We start from the raw sequence: 23,872 nt of genomic DNA, 5'->3' as shown, positions 1-23,872 counted from the left end.
GCTGGAGCGATCCCAGCAGAACGGGGTCTCCTCTTCCTTCTTTCCCTCCTTCCCTCTCTCCGTCACTTTTTTTCTGTGTAGGATTCACTGTCAGAGAGGCTTTCTTCAAGACAGAGCCTCTGGCAGGCCCAGACTTATTATGGCAGTACCCGCTGCAGAAAGAGAGCTTCTCCTTTCTAATAGTCCCAGAAAAGTCCTAAGATTAGATTCCATTGTTCTGTTTGTCTGAGTCATGTGTCCATTTTTTTTTAAAAAAAAGTTTTATTAAGATATAATTCACATACCATACGATTTAACCATTTAAAATGCACAAGTCAGTGGCTCTTAGTATATTCAGAGTTGTGCAGCCATCACCCCAAGTTTTAGAATATTTCATCACCACCAGAAGAAACCCTCTACCACTTGGTAGTCACCCCATCCTCTCCTGCCAAACCCCAGACCTCAGCCCCTAGCAACCACTCATCTGTTTTCCGCATCTAAGGATCTGCCTGTTCTGAACATTTCCTATCAATGGAATAGTATAATATGTAGTCTTTTGTGAGTGGCTTCTTAGCATAATATTTTCAAGGGTCTGTCCTGTTATAGCACATAACAGAACTTCATTCCTTTTTTAAAAGATACAATTCATGTACCAGGTGATTCACCCCTTTAAAGTCTCAAATTCAGTGGTTTTCAGTATATTTCCAGAATTGTGCAGTTATCACGAGGAGCAATTTTAGAATGTTTTCATCACCCAGAAAGAAACTCTATATCCTTACACAGCCTCTCCCCATTTCTCCCCAACCCCCAGCCCTAGGCAACCACTCATCTGCTTTCCGTGTCTGTAGGATTGCTTGTTCTGGAAATGTTGTATACATGGAATCATGCACTGTGAACTCTTGTGTGTCACAGAAGGATCATGTTTCCATGGTTCGTTTGTGTCATAGCATGTATCAGTGCAGTAACCCCCCTTATCCAAGGTTTTACTTTCTGCAGTTTCAGTTACCCACAGTACAGTATAGTAAGATATTTTGAGAGAGAGACCACACTCACATTACTTTTATTGTAATATATCGTTCTAATTGTTCTATTTGATTATTGTTGTTAATCTCTTCCTGTGCCTTATTTAGAAGTTAGACTTTGTCATAAGTATGTATGTATAGGAGAAAAGATAGTATATATAAGGTTTGGTGCTATCCACAGTTTCGGACATCCCCTGGGGGTCTTGGAATGTATCCTGTGGATAAGCGGGACCACTGTACTTCATTCCTTTTTATTGTCAAATAATATTTCATTGTGTGGCTATGCCATATTTTGCCTATTCATTTGTCAGTTGGTAGACATTTGAGTTGTTTCCATTTTTTGGCTTTTGTGAAGAATCCTAGGCCGGGCACAGTGGCTCATACTCCTGGGACCTTGGGAGGCCAAGACGGGACCGATCACTTGAGCTCAGGAATTTAAGATCAGCCTGGGCAACATAGTGAGACTCTGTCTCTACAAAAAATATAAAGGAAAAAACAAAAAGAGACTCCTACTGTGAATGTTTTTGGGTGGACAAACGTTTATCTTCTTTATTTCATTCCATCTAGGAGTGGAACTGCCAGGTCATGTGGTGTCTTAGTCTGTTCAGGCTGCTGTGAGAGAATACCACAAACTGGGTGGTTTACAAATAACAGAAACTTTTCATTCTTCTGGAGACTGGGAAGTCCAAGATAAAGGTGCTAGCATATTCGGTGTCTGTTGAGGGCCTATTTGAAAAAAAACCATTGTTTCCACATTGAATTTTCTTGGCATCCTTGTGGAAAATCAATCGACTATAAATGTGAGAGTTTATTTCTAGAATTTCAGTTCTTTTTCATTGATCTAAACATCCTTATGCCAGTTCCTTTTAAAAAAAACAAATCTTATTTTGTATATTCGAGGTTTGCAACATGATGCTGTGGGATATGTAGAGATAGGAAAATGGTCACTATAGTGAAGCAGATTCGCATAGTTAGCTCACGTGCTTCCTTGATTACTGTGGCTTTGTACAGGTAGTAGCTTTTGGAATTGAAAAGTATGAGTCCTCCAGCTTTGTTCTTTTTCAACATTAGTTTGGCTTCTCTGGGTTCCTTAGTTTTTATATGAATTTTTGGATCACCTTGTCAATTCTGCAAAAAAAAAAAAAAAAAAAAAAAGGCAACTGGGGTTTTGAGAAGGAATGACGTTGAATCTGCCAGTCAATTTGAGGAGTATCAGCATCTTCATGATATTAAGTCTTCCCAGCCATGACCATGGAATTTTTTCTATTTAGGCCTTCTTTATTTCTTTTGATCATATTTTATAGTTTTTCGGTAGAGTACAGGTTTCAGATTTCATTTGTTTGTTTGTTTGAGACAGAGTCTCGCTCTGTCACCCAGGCTGGAGTGCAGAGGTGTGATCTCGCCTCACTGCAACCTCCGCCTCCCAGGCTCAAGTGATTCTCATGCCTCAGCCTTCTGAGTAGCTGAGACTACAGGTGTGTGCCAGCACACCTGGCTAGTTTTTGTATTTTTAGTAGAGACGGAGTTTCACCATGTTGACCAGGCTGGTCTTGAACTCCTGACCTCAGGTGATGCGCCTGCCTCGGCCTCCCAAAGTGCTGGGATTACAGGCGTGAGCCACCGGCGCCTGGCTACTGTGTCCATTCTCAAACCAATCACTGTATCCAGGGGGACAACACCCTAAAAAAAAAAGCTGGGCTTGAATCCTGTGCCTGTCCCTGCAACTGGAGGGAGGAGTACTCTGTCCCCAACTACTTGGTCTGGAAATGGGAAGTGGGAGATGTTTGAAAGGATTATTCTAGTGCTCCTGACAGGGCCATGAAGGGGATGTATGCTGGACAGGCAAGAGTTAGAAGAAGAAAAGTTATCTATTATAAATTCTGACCACCAGAGCTTCATTAAAGGCACCTCACGTGATACGGAGGGAATAGAATCAGACTTGAAAAGGCTTTTGGCTATTTGATTGCCCAAAAAGAAAGAAATGAAAGATGAAAGAAATCACTGAGCTTTCTAGCATTTTATCTAGAGGTGATTTCTTAGAATCGTGTTCAGCAAAGGCAGCATATCAAGGGCTTAAGACAAGTCAGGCTTGAGAACATCAACTATGGTCAGGGAATGGTGGTAAAGAAGACAGCTGAGGAGGTGGAATCTGTCTGCCTGGCCTGGAAAGGTTATACTAACCACACTTCCCTCCCAACCCACCCACCAAACCCAGCTGAAACCTTCTCATCTTTCAAATCTCTTTCCTGAGGCTTGTCCTTAACACAGTGTGTATGTATTTTCTGATCACCACTCATTTTTGCATTCGTTTGTCTGACAAAGCTCTGAGCTGCAGGGCGAAGACCATGTCTTGGATGCTTATCTTGTGGTGGGGAAAATTATTGTACTGAACCTGTAGATTATTGTGAGAATTAAATGACCTGACAAAGATGATGACGATAGCTAAGGTGAGCTAAGTGCTCACTTTGTGTTGGGCACTACAACTATTGTTATCGTCCCTCTTTCAGAGGTGATGAGACCGAAATGCTTTCTGAGGCTGTAGACCTGGTAAGTGGTGCAGCCAGGATTGAAACACAGAGGGTCTGAATCCTGGCCTGGGTCCTTTCCCATCACATCAAAGCACTTAGCACCGTGCCTGGCATCGAGCAAGCCCTCAGTAGATGCGAGCTGCTATTTATAGTCAGAGAAAGAGAAGCTTGACTCCTGTCTGGCGTTGCTGGTATTTGTGTGCTAGCCCTGTGGTCCCAGGTCTGGACAGTCAATGGCTAATGCAGAATCGAACCCTCCCCAATTCCGTTTTCCATATGTGTTGGAAATGAGCTAACTGCTGTGACAGATTTCAATGCCAGGCTCTGTTTCTTGTTGATGTTATTGTTTGGATGCTTGTGGTTGATGAGTGGCTTGTGTGTAGATCCTAGATCTTTCCATAGTGAGCCTTCACCATCCCCTGGGGCAAAAGTTAACAAACTTTTTCTGCAAAGGGCCAGATAGTAAGCTAAGAGCCTGAGTTGGGACATGTCTTGACTGAAGCTGGAATGATTCCTTTTTCGGCCCTGATTTTTTACTTTCCTTCTTATGAGAAAACTCCAGAACCTTTGTCTAGAGTATATAATGCTCTGAAGTAGAACGTTCAAATAACCCCTTTACCTTCCCTCCCTCCCCTTATCCATGTGGTTTGCATTAAACTCAAAGGTCCTGACAGGTGGCGCTTCTGTGCTCTGCTGCCTCCTTTCTCCAGTTCCCAGCATGGCACCAGGCACACGGTCAAGGCCAAGTCAAGGGCTTTTAATTGAATGGAGCTTTTGCAAACCTCTCTTGTGTAAACAAAGGTGCAAATGGGACAGCAGAGTAGCTGGGCCTGGAAGCCGTGTGGACCTGGGTTCAAATCCCAGCTCTGACGCTAGTTAACGTGGCCAAGGGCAAGCTAATTCATCTATGTGAGTTTAAGTGTTCTTACCTGTAAAATGGAGGTACCGCTGCCTTCTTGGGAAGAGTGTTTTTGAAGATACAGTAGCTGCTGTATATCGAATGGTGCCTGGTGGGCTGTGGCGGGTGGCTATTCTGTCTGTAGCCGTTGTATTCACAGGGAGGAGTCCAGAGAATTGGCAAGGTCACGCATCCCGGCCCTGCTCCGGAGGGCGAGCTGGGCCCCACCCTTCCCAGCGTGTCTGGATTGTTTCTGTAGATAGGTGCTTGGCGTTCAGAAGCATGGACCGGTGTCACCTCTCAGTAGCACAGTTCAATGAACTGTAGCAGCGGGGCGGCAGCAAGCTTGCAGACTGTTTTTGATGGCCCATTGATTTCTTTTTTCTGTTGCTTCTGGATGGCCTGCAGATATATTTTGTTTGATCTGCACTGTGATATTCAGGCATTTGAATTAGCTGCTAGCTGATTTGAGAATGGAGAGATCTTGCCTAATGATCCGGATTTGCAGCTTCCCTTAAAAAGCAGACAGAGCTGGCCCTGCGAGCTCCTGCTCTCAAAGGGCTGTGGTCCGCCAGAGCGTCCCTCCCGCTTCACCAGCGTTCCTGGTGCCCTCTGTTAAGCTTGTGGCCATTGCAGTATGGAATTGTCTTTGGGGTGTTTAATTCACTCCAGGTTTCTTTTATCTCCACCAGCTCCAGGGAGGGGTATAAATGCCACGCCACCTTCTCTCTCCTGGCTGGCTCTGAAGGGTACCTGTTCCTCCCCAGCCATGTCCTACCCTGAGGGAGCTTTCTTGGGGACACACAATGGCCAAGCAGAGTGGAAAGAACATGGCCCTGGAGTCCCTACACTGTGGGGTCCTGGCCATAATACTTATCTCCTTTGAGCCTCATCTGTGAAATGTTGTTCAGGTTGGAGATAGTGTCCATAAGTCCCTCCGCTCAGTTCCTGGTATCCAGCGCATGTTGTCTGGTGCTAACATTTTGTCTCCATTATGGTCTCTCTGACCACTGAGACATTTCAGCCTGTGGCCTCTGCAGTGAAGAATTTATGCTGGTTGTAGAGGCTACAATTAAGGCAGTTAGAGATAGTCCCACCTAATGCCACCACTGCTGCCATTAAAGCCTCTGATAATCTCTAATCCAGACCCTGGGTGACCGTCACAGTTGGAATCGAGTGTGAAGGGATTCAGGGCATGGGGAGGGCATTCACTCGGTGATCACAAGGGAAGGGCACTAGGCATGCCATCTGTCAGCCCAGCGAGCCCCTCAGCTGGTCCAGGGCCCACACCACCCAAGCAGTTGCTTAGAGGGCTGGGGAGGCACGGGGAGCGGATCCCAGGGAAGACTGAAATGTAGAGTGTCTGAGAGCACTGGGAATTCTTGGTTGGAATTCCACAGCTCAGTCTTGGCTTCTGAAGTTATTGGCCTTGGGAGCTCTTTCAGGGCAGAACATGTCGGAACCCCGTATCCTGTCTTTGGGTCCCATGGAGGGGTGTCCTGGCAGTAAACAGGTATGGGCAAGAAAATATCTTTCCTTTTTGTTTTTTCTCTTTGGACCTCAGATACAAAAATGCGAGTGAAACCAAGGGTAGTGGCTTACACCTGTAATCCCAGCACTTTGGGAGGCCAAGGTGGGAGGATGGCTTCATCCCAGGAGTTTGAGACCAACCTGAGCAACATAGTGAGAGCTTGCCTCTCAAAATCCATGAACCAATGAATAAATAGATCCACCCCTCCATTCCGCCACATGAGTGAATGCCGTTCCCAGCTCCTGGCATGTTGTCCTCACTGGTCACTCTAAAGCCCTGTATTTATTCCCTCTTGTCCCTGTTCTCCCTGCCACAGGCAGCTGCTCCAATAGCCTCAGCATGTATCTGTAAATTTGTTTCCTTCCAGAATATGTTGGGTGATTGCATGTATTTTTCATTTACTTCATGGCATTGTGCTGTAGTCCTCATTCTTTGGCTTGGTTCGCCCAGTGCCATGTTGCAGCTCCAGCCATGTGACAGTGCATACCTGCACTCTGCCTCTGGGACTGTTGATTCTGTTTTTGGAGTGTGCATTGGCGACATCTCCTTTGATGTAGCCCATACGGCCCAGGACGAGAATTCCTCTGGGAGAGATCCTCCAGGTGGAATTACAGGGTCATGTATTCTACTGTGTTTAATTTGACCAAATATTGATAGATTGCTCCAAAATATGGTAGTTTTACTGAGGGGTGTGTGCCTTGTGCTGAAGATGGATACAGGGATGAGGTGGACCGTGGAGGCCCTTGCAGCAGATGAGAGAGAGTCAGGGACATCTCAACAGATGAGGCCAAACTGCATAAGGAAGAGGCTGGGCGTGGTGGCTTAGGCCTATAAAACCAGCACTTTGGGAGGCTGAGGTGGGTGGATCACTTGAGGTCAGGAGTTGGAGACCAGCCTGACCAACATGGCGAAACCCTGTCTGTACTAAAAAGACAAAAATTAGCTGGGCGTTATGGCACCGGCCTGTAGTCCCAGCTACTTGGGAGGCTGAGGCAAGAGAATTGCTGGAATCCAGGAGGCAGAGGTTGCAGTGAGCCGAGATGGCCCCACTGCACTCCAGCCTGGGCGACAGAGTGAGACTCTGTCTCAAAAAAACAAAACGAAACAAAAAAAAAAACAAGCATGAACTAGCCTTTTGCCTCCTCTCCTCCCCCACCCCCCAGCTGTCCAGCCTGCAGTTTGCCTTGGCTGCAAAGTCAAAAGCAAAGAAAAAATAGGCTTTAGCTACAATAGAGCCCACAGCTTTCCTGCCATGGGAATCATTTGTTGTGTCCTGCTGAGGGCCCATCCAGCCTGTGCCAAGCACCGTGGAGGGTAGAAGGAGTCATCGCAGGTGGGGTCCTTCCTGTGGGGAGACAGGCTGCCATATCCAGCCCTTCTTGAACGAAAGCACTCCCCCCACAGAGTCTCACTCTGTCGCCCAGGCTGGAATGCAGTGGTGCCATTTCAGCTCACTGCAACCTCTGCCTCCCGAGTTCAAGGCTGGGGATCTGTTGAGACATAAAGATGAGATTTCATCCAACCACAAATTTCTCACAGTGCCAGGAGGAAAGTTTTTGGAACTCTGGTATTTTGGTTCACCCTATGTGAACTGCGGGACTAGTTCATTTTTTTATTTCTGTTTTTAGCAAAGCCGCAGGTCTCCTGTGGTCATGAATGCATGGGTCTTAAGAGGCAGGACAGCCTCACACTCCTGAGCTCAGGTGTGGAACTCAAGCAGACGTGGCTCTAAGCTCAGCTGGGTCACCTTAGAGAAGCCACTGAATCTCTTGGAGCCTCAGTTTATTCTTTTGCCAAATGGGGATATTACTGTCTATTTCCCAAAGCTGTTGCAGGGGTATGCTGAGACAATGGAAGCAAACACTCCACATCGTGCTTGGCATGTAGGAAGCTGGTGATAAAGGTCCTATTATTGTTGCGAGAAACACGTGTGAGGAGAGTGTAACTGGGCCTTGAGCTCCGTGTGGAGCCCTTGTTCCTTTTCTGAAATAGAGACATGCTTTCCTCCCTGTGTTTGCAGTGAAGTTTTGATTTGGGCACATTGTCATTGTAGATGCGCGATCAGGTTTTATTTTCTGTTCTAACATTTAGCAGTTTAATGATACCGTGTGAATGCTGTGGTGTAGTCTCCGAGCTCTTTCTTGGGTATTCCCCTCTTGAGCTGCCCAGGGATTGGGGCTATGATCTGCCATCCCCCCTCCCCCACAACTTTAGAGTAAGATCTCGAAAGCAATGGGGCTGAGCTCAAAACCTCGGGCTGTCCCACAGCCTCCTATGGGACTTGAGAACTTCAGAGTTCATTCTAGGTGGACCAGGAAACCACTGGACGGCGTTGGGCAGGGCAGAGGAAGTGGTTGGGCCGCATAGAAGCGACTCGGTTCACAGTAGCTGTGACCGTTCACTGAGGGGTGTGTGCTTTGTGCTGGGCACTGAAGATGGATACAGCCGTGAGGAGGACCCTGGAGGGCCTTGCAGCGGATGGGGGAGAATCAGGGATGTCTCAACAGATGAGGCCAAACTGCAGCTGGTTCTGGCTTCGTGGTACAGGCAGCAACCAGCTGTCCCCCAGGGGATGTAGGGAGGCATTTGCATTGGCCCCTAAGATTAAGTTTGGGGTGTGAGCATCTTCTTGGTGGTGTGAAAGTGCCCAGGGAGTGGAGCCGTGCCAGGAGAGAGGGTGCGGCTGGAGAGGCAGGTGGGAGCTGGATGGTGAGGGCCCTTGAGTGCTCTGCAGGGAGCTTGAATCTCCCCGTCACTGTTTACGTCCATCATGGAAGGCCCAGGGAATAGATAGATAGATAGATAGATAGATAGATAGATAGATAGATAGATAGATAGATAGATAGATAGATAGATATAGATAGATAGATATAGATAGATAGATAGATAGATAGATAGATGTTTTTGGTTTTTGAGACAGGGTCTCCCTCTGTTGCCCAGGCTGGAGTGCAGTGGTGCGATCTCAGCTCACTGCAGCCTTGACCTCCCATGCTCAAGTGATCTTTCCACCTCCCATGGGGTTGTTTTGGAGTTTGCCATTGCTTCTTCACTTGACTGGCCCCTTCTCATCCGTGGGACTCATGAGCAGTACTCGAGGGAGACGAGCATCCCATGGATACGCAGGCGGTTGATGGATTCTCTCTACCATGGGTGCCTGATGGAGGCTGGAGTACGTGCATGAACCATAGACCGTCCATGCTTTCAGGGACAACTAGGTGCTGTTCACCTCTACTCACAGGGCCTGGCACAGAAGTGAAGTCAAAGATGTCTGCTTAGATGGAGAACTGAATCCGATCCCATGGACTCAATCAATGCCTGGGGAGCGAGGGCGAGATGGCCTCTGCAGGGCGAGGCCTGTTTCCTCCCCTCCTCCCTCCTTCCCAGTCCGTCACCAAAGCACTTGTTTGGGAAGTGGTGGCAGAGCGGAGTTGCTGGGGTGAAAGAGTCGATGGGGCCTTGCTTCCCTCGTCCCCACAGAGGGCAGTGGCCCTGGCCTCCAAGGCAGTGTGTCCGCAGAGGCTTATGGGAGGGGAGTCCCACCAAGGGTGTCTTTGACATGCATCCTGCCCTGCGTACCCCTTCCTCAGTTCTCTCTTCTCCTCTCTGACCCTGCCCTCCCTCATCCTCCCTTCCTCTGAACTCCTCTCCCCTCCCTCCTATACCTTTCCTCCCTCTCCCTTGCCCTGCCCTACTGTGCCTGCCTTTCCCCTGCCCTGCTTGTTTTCTCTCCTCCTCTCCCCTCCCCTTGCTAGTGCTCCCTCCCCAGCCCTCCTGCCCTGCCCTCCTCTCCCCTTCTCTCCCTTCCCCCTTCTCCCCTTCTCTCCCTTCCCCCTTCTCCCCTTCTCTCCCTTCCCCCTTCTCCCCTTCTCTCCCTTCCCCTGCCTGCCCTGCCCTGCCCTGAGCTGCTCTGCTCTCTTCTCCTCAGCCTTCCTCTGCCCTGCCCTGCTCTCCCTTCCTCTCCCCTCTACTCAGTTCTCTTTCCTCCTACCCTCTCCTTTTCCCTGCGCTGCCTTCCTCTGCTCTCTCCTTCCCTTCTGTACCCTTGCAAAACACCTTCAGCTAAAGACTTCATCTCTCCCCTCTTCCATCCATGCCTGGTGCATTCCAGGTGGTGATCACCTAGAAGAAAGCCTGGTGAACAAGCTGCAGGACCTGTTCCAGCCTCTCAGCCGGGCCGTTGCCCCGCTGATTGGCCCAGATGGGAGCCTCAGGACCTTCCTCATGAATATTTGGGGCCAAGTCCCAGTATAAAGATTAGAACAGTTTTCTTTTCTAAATTTGCAATTGTATTATTTTCCCCAAGTTAATCAGGGGAGGCCACTTCGTGAAGCTTTGTTAACAGCGCCCAGTCAGCAGCTGATAAAAGGAGCTCTGTGACATTTGGGAAGCCACCGCTATGAGGGCCACCATGCCCGACTATTTGTTGCTCTCAGATGCCTCTGTCGAGAGTTTTTAAGTGGCAATAACAGGAATTTCTCTCGTCAGCTTCCCAATTAGCAACAGCATAGTGGGCTCCCCAGAAACAACTGCTCAGGCCTGGGTGCTGGGAGCCCAGGTGCCCCCCATTATAAAGCAGAGTTCACAGGTTGGCATGGATTTGCCATGGATTGCGGCTTGCTCCCTGCATCCCAGGGTGGCGGGATTGGGCCTGTGGTTTAGATGAGTTCCACACCTCCCAGCTGGCTAATGCTTGAAAGAAGAAAGGCAGATTTTCAATGCTCCAGGGATAAAACAGAGGGGCTTTTTAAAATTGAAGACTCAGAGCTGTTTTCAGTCTCATGGAAGGAATAGGTGATTCTCACTCTCTGGCTTAAAATGCCTGTCACTCCTTGGGTAAAGTCCAGATTCTCTCATGTGGCTTCCCAGGGCTGCCCTAGCTCCCCCTACCTCAGGCCCCTCTGCTCCTGAATCTTGTGGTCCCCCTAAGCTACTGTCTTTGGCATCTTCGGGCTCCTCCCTGCCCTGGAGCTGCCTTTCTCTCCCACTGTCGTAGAGCAGAGTGGATGTAAGGGCACTGGCTCAGGAATTAGGCCTCTTGGGGCAATTCTTGTTTCCATCCCCCAACTAAGGAGTTGTGGACCTGGGCGCCTCTGAGTCTCAGCTTCATTCTTCTGAAATGGGAACATGAAAAAGCCCCTCTCTTGGCCGGACATGGTGGCTCATGCCTGTAATCCCAGCACTTTGGGAGGCCAAGACGGGTGAATCACTTGAGGCCAGGAGTTCGAGACCAGCCTGGCCAACATGGTGAAACCCCGTCTCTAGTAAAAATAGAAAGATTAGCTGGGCATGGTGGCATGCACCTGTAATCCCTCCTACTCAGGAGGCTGAGGCAGGAGAATCACTTGAACCGGGGAGGTGGAGGTTGCAGTGAGCCGATATTGTGCCACTGCACTCTAGCCTGGACAACAGAGCAAAATTAGGTCTCTAAAAAACAAACAAAGAAAGAGAGAGAGAGAGAGAGAGAGAGAAAGAAAGAAAGAAAAAAGCCCCTCTCTCGATGGGCTGCTGAGAATAAATGAAATGATGCTTAAGCATAGGTGTGCCTAGCCCAGTGCCTGGCAGAGAAAGCACTCCAAAAATGTTGCTAGTAACGGCTCCTCCTGCTGCTGCTGCTACTAATAATGATGACGGTCATTATTTTGTCACACAGTCCTGTGGGAGGGCTCCCTGACCCCCATTCAGATCAGGCACCGTGTCCTCATTCTCCCCTATGGAAGACCTTGTGTAGCCCTTCATCAGGCATGTGTTGTGGCTTTGTCACACTGTTTTGTAATTTCCAGCTGACTGTAAGTTCCACGAAGGCGGGATCCACAGGTCTCATTTATCTTTTAACTGGAAGTGCCTGGCTCACAGTAGGCCCCCAAAGAACGCATGCTGAATGAATCAACAAACCAATATATGTGACTGGAGAGCTGAGTGAGTGGATGAATGATTGCACCCCATCCGCAAGTCACCCCTGAAATAGATCAGTCAGCTCTGAAATAGAACTGAAACCCATTCACTTCTCCTTGCCTCCCCGGCCGCCACCATCTCCTGCCCGGATGACTGCAGCAGCATCCTTGCTGGCCTCTCTGCTTCCTGCATTGCCTCCTCTGAATCTTCAGGTCTAGCCTCCGAAGTCACCTCCTCCCAGGTGCCTTCCTCTCCTAGCCACCCAAGCCAAGTCCATCTCCGTCCCAGCACTCTTTATGATGTATTCACGTATCTGCTTGTTGGCTCTACTGGATCTAAGCTCCGGAGGGCAGGGGCCACATCTGTTTGCCAGTACGTTCCTTCAAGGCACGATGCCTTGGACATATGCAGGCATGCGGCAGATAGTCACTGAGTGAACCATGCAGGAGCCAGCACAATTAACACGGGTGCCAGTAACCAGCCTGGGCGTAAATCTGTAACTCGATGGTGCACCATGAGTTAACTTCTCATTCATGTCACCGTCCACTGCAGATCAGGTGGCCCCTCCTTTCTCCACGTGTGGGCTACATGCTCCCAGAGAAAGGGGAAGGGGAAGCAGGGGAGGGGAGGATGGCAGGGAATTTCCTTTTTTCGGCTAGGCCTAGACGTGGCCTGTCCCAACTCCCATTACCTTACATTAACCATGAGTCAGCCTATGGCTCTCGTCTAATTGCAAGGCATGCTGGGAAGCCTGGTCTGTCTTTGTGCCCAGAAAGAAGAAACGGGGTTGGTGAGCCAGTCTCATCAGAATGGGTACGAGACCAGGCGTGGTGGCTCACACCTGTGATCTCAGCACTCTAGGAGGCTGAGGAGGGAGGCTCACTTAAGCCCAGGAGTTCAAGACCTGCCTGGGCAACATGGTGAGACCCCGTCTCTACAAAAACTTTAAAAATTAGCCAGACGTGGTGGTGTGCACCTGTAGTCCCAGCTACACTGCAGGCTGAGGCAGGAGGATTGCTTGAGCCTGGGAGGTCAGGGCTGCAGTGAGCCATGATTGTACCACTGCACTTCAGTCTTGGCAACAGAGAGATATCCCGTCTCAGAAAAAAAAAAAAAAAAAAAAAAGGTGCAGGCTGGAATCTCATAGCCAGGAGGCCTTGTTGCTGGAGTCCTTGGTAGTCTAGTCAACATTCTAGAATTCTGTAGCCAGTGACAAGTTGCTATATCAGCTGACTCCAAAGCAGATATCTCTTAAGGGGGCTGAGCTGCCTGCTACTCCCGATAGACAAGACCTTTTTATTTTACAAAATACCTTGATGTTCCTTGATAAAAAGAAAAAGAACTTTGGAAATGCAAAATCACCTCTGTCTGTCCTGTAGCTGACACGAGGTGCGGCTCCTGGGGAGGGGCCCACTGGGGAGCGGGACATGCGTTGCAAAGACACACTTGTCAGAACCGAGCCAGGAAACAAAATTCGGGGAAATACAGGGGGCGGGGCCTGAGCATTGCTTCCAGGAGCCTCATCGTCTTGTTCACAGCATTCCATCGTTTTAAAAATAGCTATTCTTCATTTGATGATAACTTTATCTTCTTGAAGCTCAAAATAAAATTAACCTTTTCTGGAGGGAAGAAAAATATTCCTATTAAAATTGTCTTGAGTGTTCTTTTTGAAAGCGAGGCCCAACTCCTAGTGCCGTCTATGAATAGCTCTCAGGCATCATTGACGATGGCCTTATGGTAGGAATGCCACACAGAGTGACAGCAGGGCCACGGGCGGGTGGCAAGGACTCATTAGGCAGCCCCTAGAGGAGTCTGGCAGGTTCCATGCGCTGGGTTTGCCTCCAGTCCTGTGGCTTCTCATCTGAATTTTGGCTGCCGCCCTAGGAGCCCAACCAGAAAACTCATAGATCCCTCATGGCCCTTTAAGAGCTGGACATTGCTCAGGGGGTCAGGGCCCTTCCTGGATGCCCTGTCTCCTCCTGGGAGCCCCATGTGACAGATGGGGCCTCTGAGGGCCTGGTTCCCCGTCTTCGCTCACTTGCTCCCTGGTGTTCGGCTCTCTTTGGAATCAGGGAGCTGGCTTCCAGGCCAGTCTGTCCACTCCACCACCAGGGATCTTTGTTCTCTCTCTCTGGACTTTGGCAACATCCTCCAGGCCATTCTTCCTATGGTCTGCCTGGCCTTCCCTAATTTTATCCCCAACAGGTATTTGTTCTCTCAACAAATGTGTATGGAGCCTCTTGGGATCTCCAGGCACTGTGTTAGGCTCCGGCGATAAAGGGATGAACCAGACAGATAAGGTGCCTGCCTTGGTGGAATTACCATCTAGCAAGGGAGGTGGGGGAGTTAGCGAGAGTCCTGCAGTGAAGGAATGAGACTGTCCCAGGAAGCAACGAGTGCTTTGAAGAAAGGAGAATGAGGACTGGATCAGAGAGGGCCTGGGCGACCTCCACTGGCATGTCCCGAGAGGTCTCTCGGAGGTATTGGCACAGGAGCAAAGACCAAAATGGCAAGGCCTTCTGGGACATCCCAGACGAAGACGGGAGACATCATGAGACTGTGTGCTGGACATGAGAAGAAACTTGGGGCTGCTAACATATTACAATGTTGGTGAGGGTCGGGGTGGGAGGTACTGGGGAGAAGGTGACATGAAGAGAGGTTAGCAAGGCATGCTGGGGCCACGCGGCAAGGTTCCCATGAGCCACGGCTAGTTTAGTCGTGTGTGCTGGGAGGTGGACAGAGTTCATGGGAGCCATTGAAGAATTCCAATAGCAGAGGGTTGTGATGGAGTTTTGAGAGCTCTCTCTGCCTAGGCTGCCTACACCCTACTGTCCCCCAGCATTGCTTCTCAGTGTTGATCAGATCATCTACCTCATGCCTCCCACCTCCCGCTGGCTTTGTTCACTGGTCTACGTGGCTCTGCACGGTTTTACTGCTGCTCACACTGCAGTCTTACACCTCTGGAGCCGCTAAACCCAGCCACGCCGGCTGCCTCCTGTTGCAGCAAGCCAAGCTCCTTCTGCCTGGGGGTTTCTTCTTGCATTTGCTGTTCTTTCCACTTGGCATGCCCTTCCCCCACCCTCAGGGCACCACCTTGACCACCTGATGGCCACACGCCTTTCCTCCAGGAGCCAGCTAAAGCACCAGCTTCAGGGGCTGCTTCCTTGCAGTGACACGCTCTCTCCAGCCCTCCTGCAAATGTAGATATTCCTCCCTGCGAGGTTCCCTGAGCACCTGTGGGTTCCATCGCAGCACTTGCCCCAGCCTGTCCCTACCCCCTCCTGCACATTTAAACTCCTCGAGGAAAAGGATCCCAGCTAAACATCTGTGGATCATCAGCACCTGTCACAGGCCTGGTGGGCCATGCTGAGCCTGGGTTATCACCAATGGGGTAGGAGCTACCCCATCGCTGTCTTGCAGATGAGAAACAGAGATTGCAGGGGATTTCGCTGCATTCCCACAGAGCCGGTAAATGGTACCGCAGGTCTCTGACAGCCTCAGGGAATGTCACCTTGTAATGTAAAGTAGATGCAGTGTAGCCTCTGGGATGCATTTCCGGGGCCTCGGCTGGTCATACTGCCTGTGCAAGGGGTATAAATCAGGGCTTGCAAATGCACTGGCCCACGGAGGCTGCCAGGACGGGGAGCAGGCTGGGCAGAGTGACGGTGCTATGTGGTCCGCTAATCAGGCACTCCTGGCTTAGCCCCTACCCACTGGCAGGGCTGCTCATTATTTAAAGGGAAGCCAGAAATCTGGGTTTTATGCAGAAATCTGCCGGTTTTAATGTCTCAAAACATTGCTCAGGCCACACAAAACATACCTGTGGGTCACAGTTAGTCTGTGGACCTCCGTGAACAGCTTGTGGTGAAAACGGTGGCACCATGTCCCCCAAAAGGTCAGAACCCAGGTGATCCCAGGGGGAGTCCAGTCTGAACAGTGTTGCATTCAACCTATTAAAGAATGGATAAAGAGGTGCACTGTAACTCGTCTTTTAAAATTCCAGAAGCAGCAGGCACATTTGAAAACTCAAACATTTAAACACAGGCTAGGTCTTAGATAACACCAATGAGTCATCATTAATTTTGTTAGAGGTGATTATGCCATTGTGGTCAAATGGGAAAATGTTGTTAATTTTTCAGAAATACACACTGAAGTATTTAGGAGTAAAATGTCATGACTATAATTTACCTTAAAACACCTTAGCGAAAAGGTAAAAATGATGACACAAATATGGAAAAGAGTTAAGACTTTTTAGACAAAGTATTGTGGAGATGCATTAAAATTTGTGCTGCTTTTCGTCTTATTTAAAATTTTTCAGCGAGCCGTGATGTCTCACACCTGTAATTCCAGCACTTTGGGAGGCCGAGGCAGGTGGATCACCTGAGGGCAGGAGTTCGAGACCAGCCTGGCCGACATGGCGAAACCCTGTCTCTATTAAAAATACAAAAATTAGCTAGGCATGGTGGTGTGCCCCTGTAGTCGCAGCTACTTGGGAGGCTGAGGCAGGAGAATCTCTTGAACCAGGGATTGCACCACTGCACTCCAGCCTGGGCGACAGAGCGAGACTCTGTCCCGCCTGCAAAAAATAAAAATAAAAATAATAATAAAAAAGTAAGAAAACAAAACACAGTCACAGGCAAGAATATAGCCTTCCATGAATTATTCTGGGATCTTCCACACCTCTCAGGTCACATTCTACCGAGTCCTGTGCCGCGATTCGGGCCAAGGTGTCTGCACCTCTAGGGTCAGAGTGAGACCTGAGGGAAAAGTGCCTGGGGCGGAGGATGAGTCATGCAGCCCCACCTGCCCCTGCACCCAGGTGTCAGGCTTCCTCCTCTTCACAAGGCAGATGGCTTCTCCTAAAGCCAGCCTGGAAGTAGAATCTCAAAGAACTGAACCCCGCTTTGGGGAAGCCTGGTGTAGAGGAACCCATGGGCTTTTATTTGGAAGGTTGAAAGTTGTCTTCTGTACTGGGGAGGCTGTCCCTGTTGCCTGATGGAAGGCCCTGCTCAGCCACCCCCTAGTCTTGACCCTTTGTGCAAGTTCCTCAACTTTCTGAAATTCGGTGACCAGCCTTGGCTGTGCTGTAGGGACACAGGGCAGGGAAAGCTCTGAGAAAGGAGCATGAGTGAAGATGTCACAGACATCAATGGATAAAGAAAATATGGTTTATATACACCATGGAATACTATCAGCCATAAAAAAGGAACGAAATCATGTCTTTTGCAGCAACTTGGATGAAGCCAAAGGCCATTATTCTAAGTGAAGTAACTCAGGAATGGAAAACCGAATCCCATGTGTTCTCACCTATAAGCGGGAGCTAAGCTATGGGCATGCAAATACATACAGAGTGATATAATGGACTTTGGGGACTCAGACGTGGGGGAGGTTGGGAGGGAGGTGAGGGATAAATGACCGCATATTTGAGTACAGTGCACACTGCTCAGGTGAAGGGGGCACTAGAGTTTCAGAATTCACCACTAAAGAACTCGTTCAAGGCCGGGTGCAGTAGCTCACACCTGTAATCCCTGTACTTTGGGAGACTGAGGTGGGCGGATCACTTGAAGTCAGGAGTTCGACAACAGTCGTCACTACTAAAAATACAAAAATTAGCCAGACATGGCTATGTGTGTGTCTGTAATCCCAGCTACTTGGGAGGCTGAGGTAGGAGGACTGCTTGAACCTGGGAGGTGGAGGTTGCAGTGAGCAGAGATCGCGCCACTGCACTGCACCCTGAACGACAGAGCGAGACACTGTCTCAAACAAACAAACAAAACAAACAAAAAAACACTTGTTCATGTAACCAGAAATCACCTGTACCCCCAAAAATTATTGAAATAAAAAATCAGATTTTTTTTTTTTTTTAAATTCCAATTGCTGCCATGTTGGACATTCCTAGAGCAGAACCTGGCTTAGGTTTCCAGGGAGCAGCTATTGTGAGGAGTGAGCACTTGGGAGGGACTTGGGATTCCTCCAGGGGCCTTTGGGACCTGGGTGAGAGATGCAGATTAGACTCATGGATGGAATTCTCTAACCTTCATTTTGGGGGTGGGGGGTTCACCTTCCTTGGGCTCTGTAGCACCACCCCACATATAGTAGGAAGGACCATCTCTGATCTCTCCTTATTGCTTTAGAGTGTTTTGAGCATTTCCTTTCCAAAAAAAGAAAAATCTTCACAAGTTCTTCCAGGGCTGATGAGCTCCTTTCTTGTATTCCTGTAGCAGAGTCTATCAAGCTGCCTTGAGGGTTTCTTGTGCAGATTAAAAACTAGGCTTCATGAGCTCCCTTGGGCACTAGCCAGGCATCTTAACCACCTTCCCAAGGAAAAGCATCTCATTGTTTAATGGCGGGTTGAAACTTGGCAACCGAGGAGCAGAACCAGCATTCAGACTGGGTGAGCAGAGGCTCCAGCTTGGGTTGGAGGACCCTGGGACAACCTTGTCTAAATATCTTCTCTCATTCGCACATAGCCCGCCTCCTGCCAGGCTGTGAGATGTTAGCCACCAGCTGGACTGATGGTGACATTGGAGTGGCTCTCAGCAGTGTTTGAGAGCTGCCACCCCTCTGGAGGGAGGTCCCCCACCGAGGCCGCTCATTGGAGGTGGCTTTGGAGAAGAAGACTTTGTTGTGACTTTGGAGTGGCCCCGAGGGGCCCCTGCTGGCACAGATGCTCCACGCTTCCATCTCCCACCTGGTGCTTGCAAGAGGCTTGCTAGAGAAAATATAAGGATGCCCAGTGAAATTGGAAGTTCAGATAAACCAATAATTTTGTAGTCTAAGTGTATCGCAAATACTGCATGGAAAGGTTTCCTTGTATAGAACATACTTTTTGCTGAAAAATTGTTCATTGTTTATTTGAAGTTCAAATTTCACTGGGTGCCGTGTATTGTCATTCGCTCAATCTGCCAACCCTGGCTCAAAGGTGCCTCTTAAGAAAGACTCTTCTTGCCATGCTCGGGGCCTTGGCAAGGCTTTGTGGGAACTCTTCTCTTCTTTTTATTCTGATTTTGATTTTTGATTTGTTTTTATTTTTTAGAGGCAGTGATGTGGTTTGGATCTGTGTTCCTACCCAAATCTCCTATCGAATTGTAATCCGCAATGTTGGAGGTGGGGCCTGGTGGGAGGTGACTGGATCATGGGGGTGGATTTCCTCCTTGCTATTCTATTCTCATGACAGTGAGTTCTCATGAGATCTGGTTGTTTAAAAGTATGTGGCACCTCCCGCTTCACTGTCTTCCTCCTGCTCCAGCCATGTAAGACGTGCCTGAGTCCCCTTTGCCTTCCACCATGATTGTAAGTTTCTGAGGCCTCCTCCACCATGTTTCCTGTACAGCCTGTGAAACCATGAGCCAGTTAAACCTCTTTTCTTTATAAATTACCCAGTCTCAGGTAGTTCTTTATAGCAGTGTGAGAATGGACTAATATAGTCAGGGTCTAACTGTCTCCCAGGCTGGAATGCAGTGGTGTGATCATAGCGCACCGTGCACTCTACCTCTCGGGCTTAAGCAGTCCTCCTGCTGCAGCCACCCATGTAGCTGGGACTACAGGTGCACACCACCACGCCCGGCTACTTTTTTCAATTTTTTACAGAGATTGGGCCTTGTTATGTTACCCAGGCTGGTCTCAAACTCCTGGGCTCAAGCGATGCTCCTGCCTCAGCTTCCTAAGGTGCTGGGATTAAAGGTGTGTGAGCCACCACACCTGGCCTGTGGGAGCTCTTCACCGGGGACCAGGGCACGTGATGCTAGGCGGTTTTTCTAGTTGCTGACAGATTGTGACTGAGCCCCTGCCTTGGGCCAGCTCTGTGCCTGCACAGGGAGAGCAGAGACGAGTGCCCCACCTCACGTATGGGGCCTCCTGGGTGAGGTACCGAGGCCCACTGCAGACAGCAGTTTCCTCATCTGTTACACGCCGTCGTCATAGAACATTCCTCCTCGTGTTCTGTGAGGTTGGAATGACCCCGTTCCTCCACTGCCTTCTCTCAGCTCTTTGTTTCTTCACCTTGCTTGGTCTTCGGTCCAGCAGGAGCGTGACGGTCTCAGAGAAAGCCTTGTTCCGGCCCCGACGCTCACTGCCCAGGGTGTCTTTGTTACAAGCCAGGGGCTACTAGCACAGATACACGGAGCAGGACTGGCTATGGATGTGTGGGACCCAGGCCAACGTGACAGTGCAGAGCCCCTGGTTCCAAATTAATGAGAATGGTGGGCAGCAGCTCACCACGCAGTCCCAGTGTGGACCCTCTGTGACAGCTTGGGTTGCACACCAAGCAAGCTGGCCCTGCCCACAAACACCAAGCAGACACAGGGGTGGGGTGGGGTCTGCAGGATGAGTGAGGGGGTTCTGGATCACAGAGCCCCTTATCACTGAGTGGTGGAAACTGCTCAGACCTGGGGACCTGTGCCTGCCTTCTGGGGCCACGCTGCACAGCCCAGCCTGGTATGGCCCTATGGGTGGGGCCATGCTACCATTCATCCTAGGTTTTTTTTTTTTTTGTGAGATGGAGTTTCGCTCTTGTTGCCCAGGCTGGAGTGCAATGGCGCCATCTTGGCTCACCACAACCTCTGCCTCCCAGGTTCAAGTGATTGTCCTGCCTCAGCCAAGTAGCTGGGATTACAGGAACGTGCCACTACGCCTGGCTAATTTTGTATTTTTAGTAGAGAAACATGGGGTCTCTCCATGTTGGTTAGGCTGGTCTCGAACTCCCAGCCTCAGGTGATCCGCCCGCCTCTGCATCGTGGCCCACGCATCCTAGTTTTTCAAGAGAATACGGAAATTGTTTATTAAGAAAATCTCTTTCTTAATCAGTGGCAGTTGTTTTGTATTTCGAGAAACTCCCCTGAAGGCAAAATTAAGCCGGTGCTCTGGAGTGGCATTTGGTGTGATTGATAGTTACCCGCTGACCTGTGTGGTCACTGGATTGATTTGTGTCTCCCTCGCTGGCCTGTGAACTCCACGAAGGCCACAGCAGTGCGTTCATTGTTCTACCCTGACCCCCAGCACCACATTTGGCACATTTTGGTGCCCCATAAATAACTGTCCCATTTGAATAGGAACACACCAGATAGAGGTCTTGGACCTGCTTTTCCTCCACTTAATAATAATATCGTGAGCATCTTTCTTGTTATTACATGTGATACTACATGTAAGGGCTTAGGGACCATTCATACAAGATAGTTGCTCAATCAGTGTTGGCTGCCTGGATGGCGCTGATGGGTGATCGCCTGTTCTATAGGGTCGTTTCTGACCTGGTGAGGAAGACATACCTAAGCGAAGATGTTTTGTGTTTCCTCAGGATGCCAAGTTTGTGGAGGAACGGAGAAAGCAGCTCCAGAATTACCTGCGCAACGTCATGAACAAAGTCATCCAGATGGTCCCCGAGTTCGCCGCCAGCCCCAAGAAGGAGACCCTCATCCAGCTGATGCCCTTCTTCATGTAAGTAGCACTCCCACGGGCATGCGCCGCCAGCCCTGCCAGCATTTCTTTCTCGGTCGTTTTGGAAGGTCAGGGAGCACGGCGGCTCTCCGTGATGCCCTGATCGCCATGGGACCCAGGCGAACTGCAGGGGCTGTTCCAGGTGCCAAGGTGGAGGTTGGGTCTCAGTGCTTTGGAGCTTCTGAAGGGATGGGAAGAGAGCAGGCCTGCAAATGAGCATTGTTGACTTGAGGCTCACAAATAAACTTGGGGCTCTGTGATTTTGTACTTTCACACATTTCGATCAAGGCAAGATTCATTTTCTATACAGCCCACGGGTGCTCCAAAACTGAAACAAATTGTGTCATTGTTTCTCAAGCTTGGGTAATGAACCCAAGGAAAGTTCTCCCAGACTCCTACCAGTATTGACTTAAAATATTTTTATATGAGTTTTACTTAAAAATGAACATTAATGTTATTTAAATGCCTTCTTCTCTCTTGAAAAAAGTAAAAAAAAAAAAAAAATTAAAAGAGTTTACATATTATGCACTTAGAAAATCATTACACTTCAGGCTGGGCACGGTGGCTCACGCCTGTAATCCCAGCACTCTGGGAGGCTGAGGCGGGTGGATCACCTGAGGTCGGGAGTTCGAGACCAGCCTGGCCAACATGATGAAATCCTGTCTCTACTAAAAATACAAAAATTAGCCAGGTGTGCAAAAATTAGCTGGGCATGGTGGCGGGCGCCTGTAGTCCCAGCTACTTGGGAGGCTGAGGCAGGAGAATCACTTGAACCCAGGAGGCAGAGGTTGCAGTGAGCTGAGATTGTGCCGCTGCACTCCAGCCTGGGTGACAGAGCAAGACTCCGCCCCGCCCCGCCCCCCCCCCAAAAAAAAGAAAAAATCATTACACTTCAAAATTGTCAATTAACCCAAAGGATGCTGCTGTTTTCAAGAAAGCTAATCTTGGCTTGAAATGTCATGCAGTGACTTCTTTTCGCCTGCCACATGCCAGGCATGCTGACTTCATCCACCCCTTTGCTCTGGTCCCATTGCTGGGAAACATCAGGCTGTCCTTTTGATGTCCCTGCCTTGCCACTGATTAGTCCACTCTGTTGTCATAACCTGGGAATGCTGACATTTACATCCTTGGAATTAGGGGAGCCAAAACCATCAAGCCCGACTTGGTTTTTATAGTCTTCAGATGTTACAGAATGTAATTGTATTATTTCTAAAATCTTATCGTGATAGAAACACAAAACATAAAAATCCATAGAGAAGACCTGTGGCGTTGGGACTCATTCGAGAAGCACTGTTCTGGGTCGGTGTGATTTGTATGAAATGCTGGGGTAAAATAAGAGTTTCCTGTCACTGTAGCTGTTTAACGGTTGTTCTAATGGTGTTGCTGGGTTCAAAACAGAGGGTGCATTTCTGCTCCCCTCTGTGGGGTGCACCTTTGGGAGCCGGCTTCTGTGCGGTGTGCTCCTGTCTGTGGGGTATGCCCAGCGGTACCATCCAGATAGACATGAGCAGCTGCCTGTCTTCCCTGCTTAGGCCCTTTGAAATTGTCTCCAAGATGGTTGCTTAGATTTTCTAATTCTTCCGGGGTTTTTGTGAGAAGACATCATAGTATCCTGCTGCCTGTGATAAGAGGTGCCTTTTTATCCTGAATAGAAAACAGTTTCTAGAACACTTTATTTTTCTTTTCTTCTTTTATTTGTAATGCCAGGGACTTGATCTCAGTGTTTGGAAATGGCCGCGATAGTTCACGTGAGGAGTTCTCATTCTCTTAGAGGCATCCCAGGACGCACAGGGCTACAGGTACCAGCCCACAAACAGTGACTAGGGCTGACTTTCCAGGCAGCTGCTACGGATTCTGCAAAGCGCTCCACAGGAGAATGAGCTGCCCTTTCGGCAAAACAGCAGCAAAGTGTCCTCTGTGGCCTCAGATGGCTGCCAGTTCCAGAATCCAGTTTGTTCAGAGACAGGCCCTGCCTGGCAAAGGCGGCCGTGTTTCTAAGCAGAGCTGTCGAGTTGAACCTGTCCCTCCCCGGAGCTGTGATGTGGGCTGTGGCTTGCAAAAGCACCATCGTTTCCCCTTCCTGCCCTTGATGACTTGTTGGTGGCACTCTCCCCACAGACGAGGGGCTCAGGGATGCCACCACAGCCGTGCTGCGCCACCTGCTCCCTGGGTCTGCAGCCAACTTGGCAGCAGAGGAGGACGGCCTGCTGTTCTTAACGCTCTGGGGCTAGGTGTTGATTCTGCAGCTGTCTCACGCAGGGGAAGGCTTCTCTGGGAGACACTGGCTCCCCTCGCTAGGCTGACCAGGCTGTCTTCAGCTTTCGCACCTCCTCCTGCCTCTGCCCCACGGACTCCAGGCTCCTGCCCTGTCCCCAGCTTCCATCCAAGGCCAACACCTCTTCCTGACCTCTCTTTCCCTGAGCACCTGACCCCGACCTCGTAACCTCTGTGATCCCCCATATGTCAGCCAATTCCATGTTTTATATCAGGAAATCGCATCCCAAAGAGTGTTTCCAAATACCTGAGAGAGACTGGGATTTGAGATGGTGAAGTCAGAATTCCTGCAAGTTCTTAGTAATTCTCCAAATCA

The 23,872-nt window shown here is 49.4% G+C and overlaps 1 protein-coding gene across 14 annotated transcripts in view; it reads left to right on the top strand.

Moving 5' to 3' along the window:
• The window catches only part of SNX29 (sorting nexin 29), a 630,208-nt gene that overhangs the window by 560,509 nt on the left and 45,827 nt on the right, over positions 1-23,872 (top strand). For all 14 annotated transcript variants that reach the window (XM_063699638.1, XM_063699637.1, XM_055365873.2 and 11 more), the window contains one exon: positions 21,143-21,282. In XM_063699638.1, the coding sequence (XP_063555708.1) occupies positions 21,143-21,282 (140 nt within the window). The remainder of the gene's footprint in view (positions 1-21,142; positions 21,283-23,872) is intronic.

The sequence above is a fragment of the Gorilla gorilla genome, chromosome 18 (genome assembly GCF_029281585.2).
Source record: "Gorilla gorilla gorilla isolate KB3781 chromosome 18, NHGRI_mGorGor1-v2.1_pri, whole genome shotgun sequence".
NCBI classification, from domain to species: Eukaryota; Metazoa; Chordata; class Mammalia; order Primates; family Hominidae; genus Gorilla; species Gorilla gorilla.
Note: the sequence above shows the minus strand (reverse complement) of the source record. Positions and strands in the feature narration are given on the sequence as shown.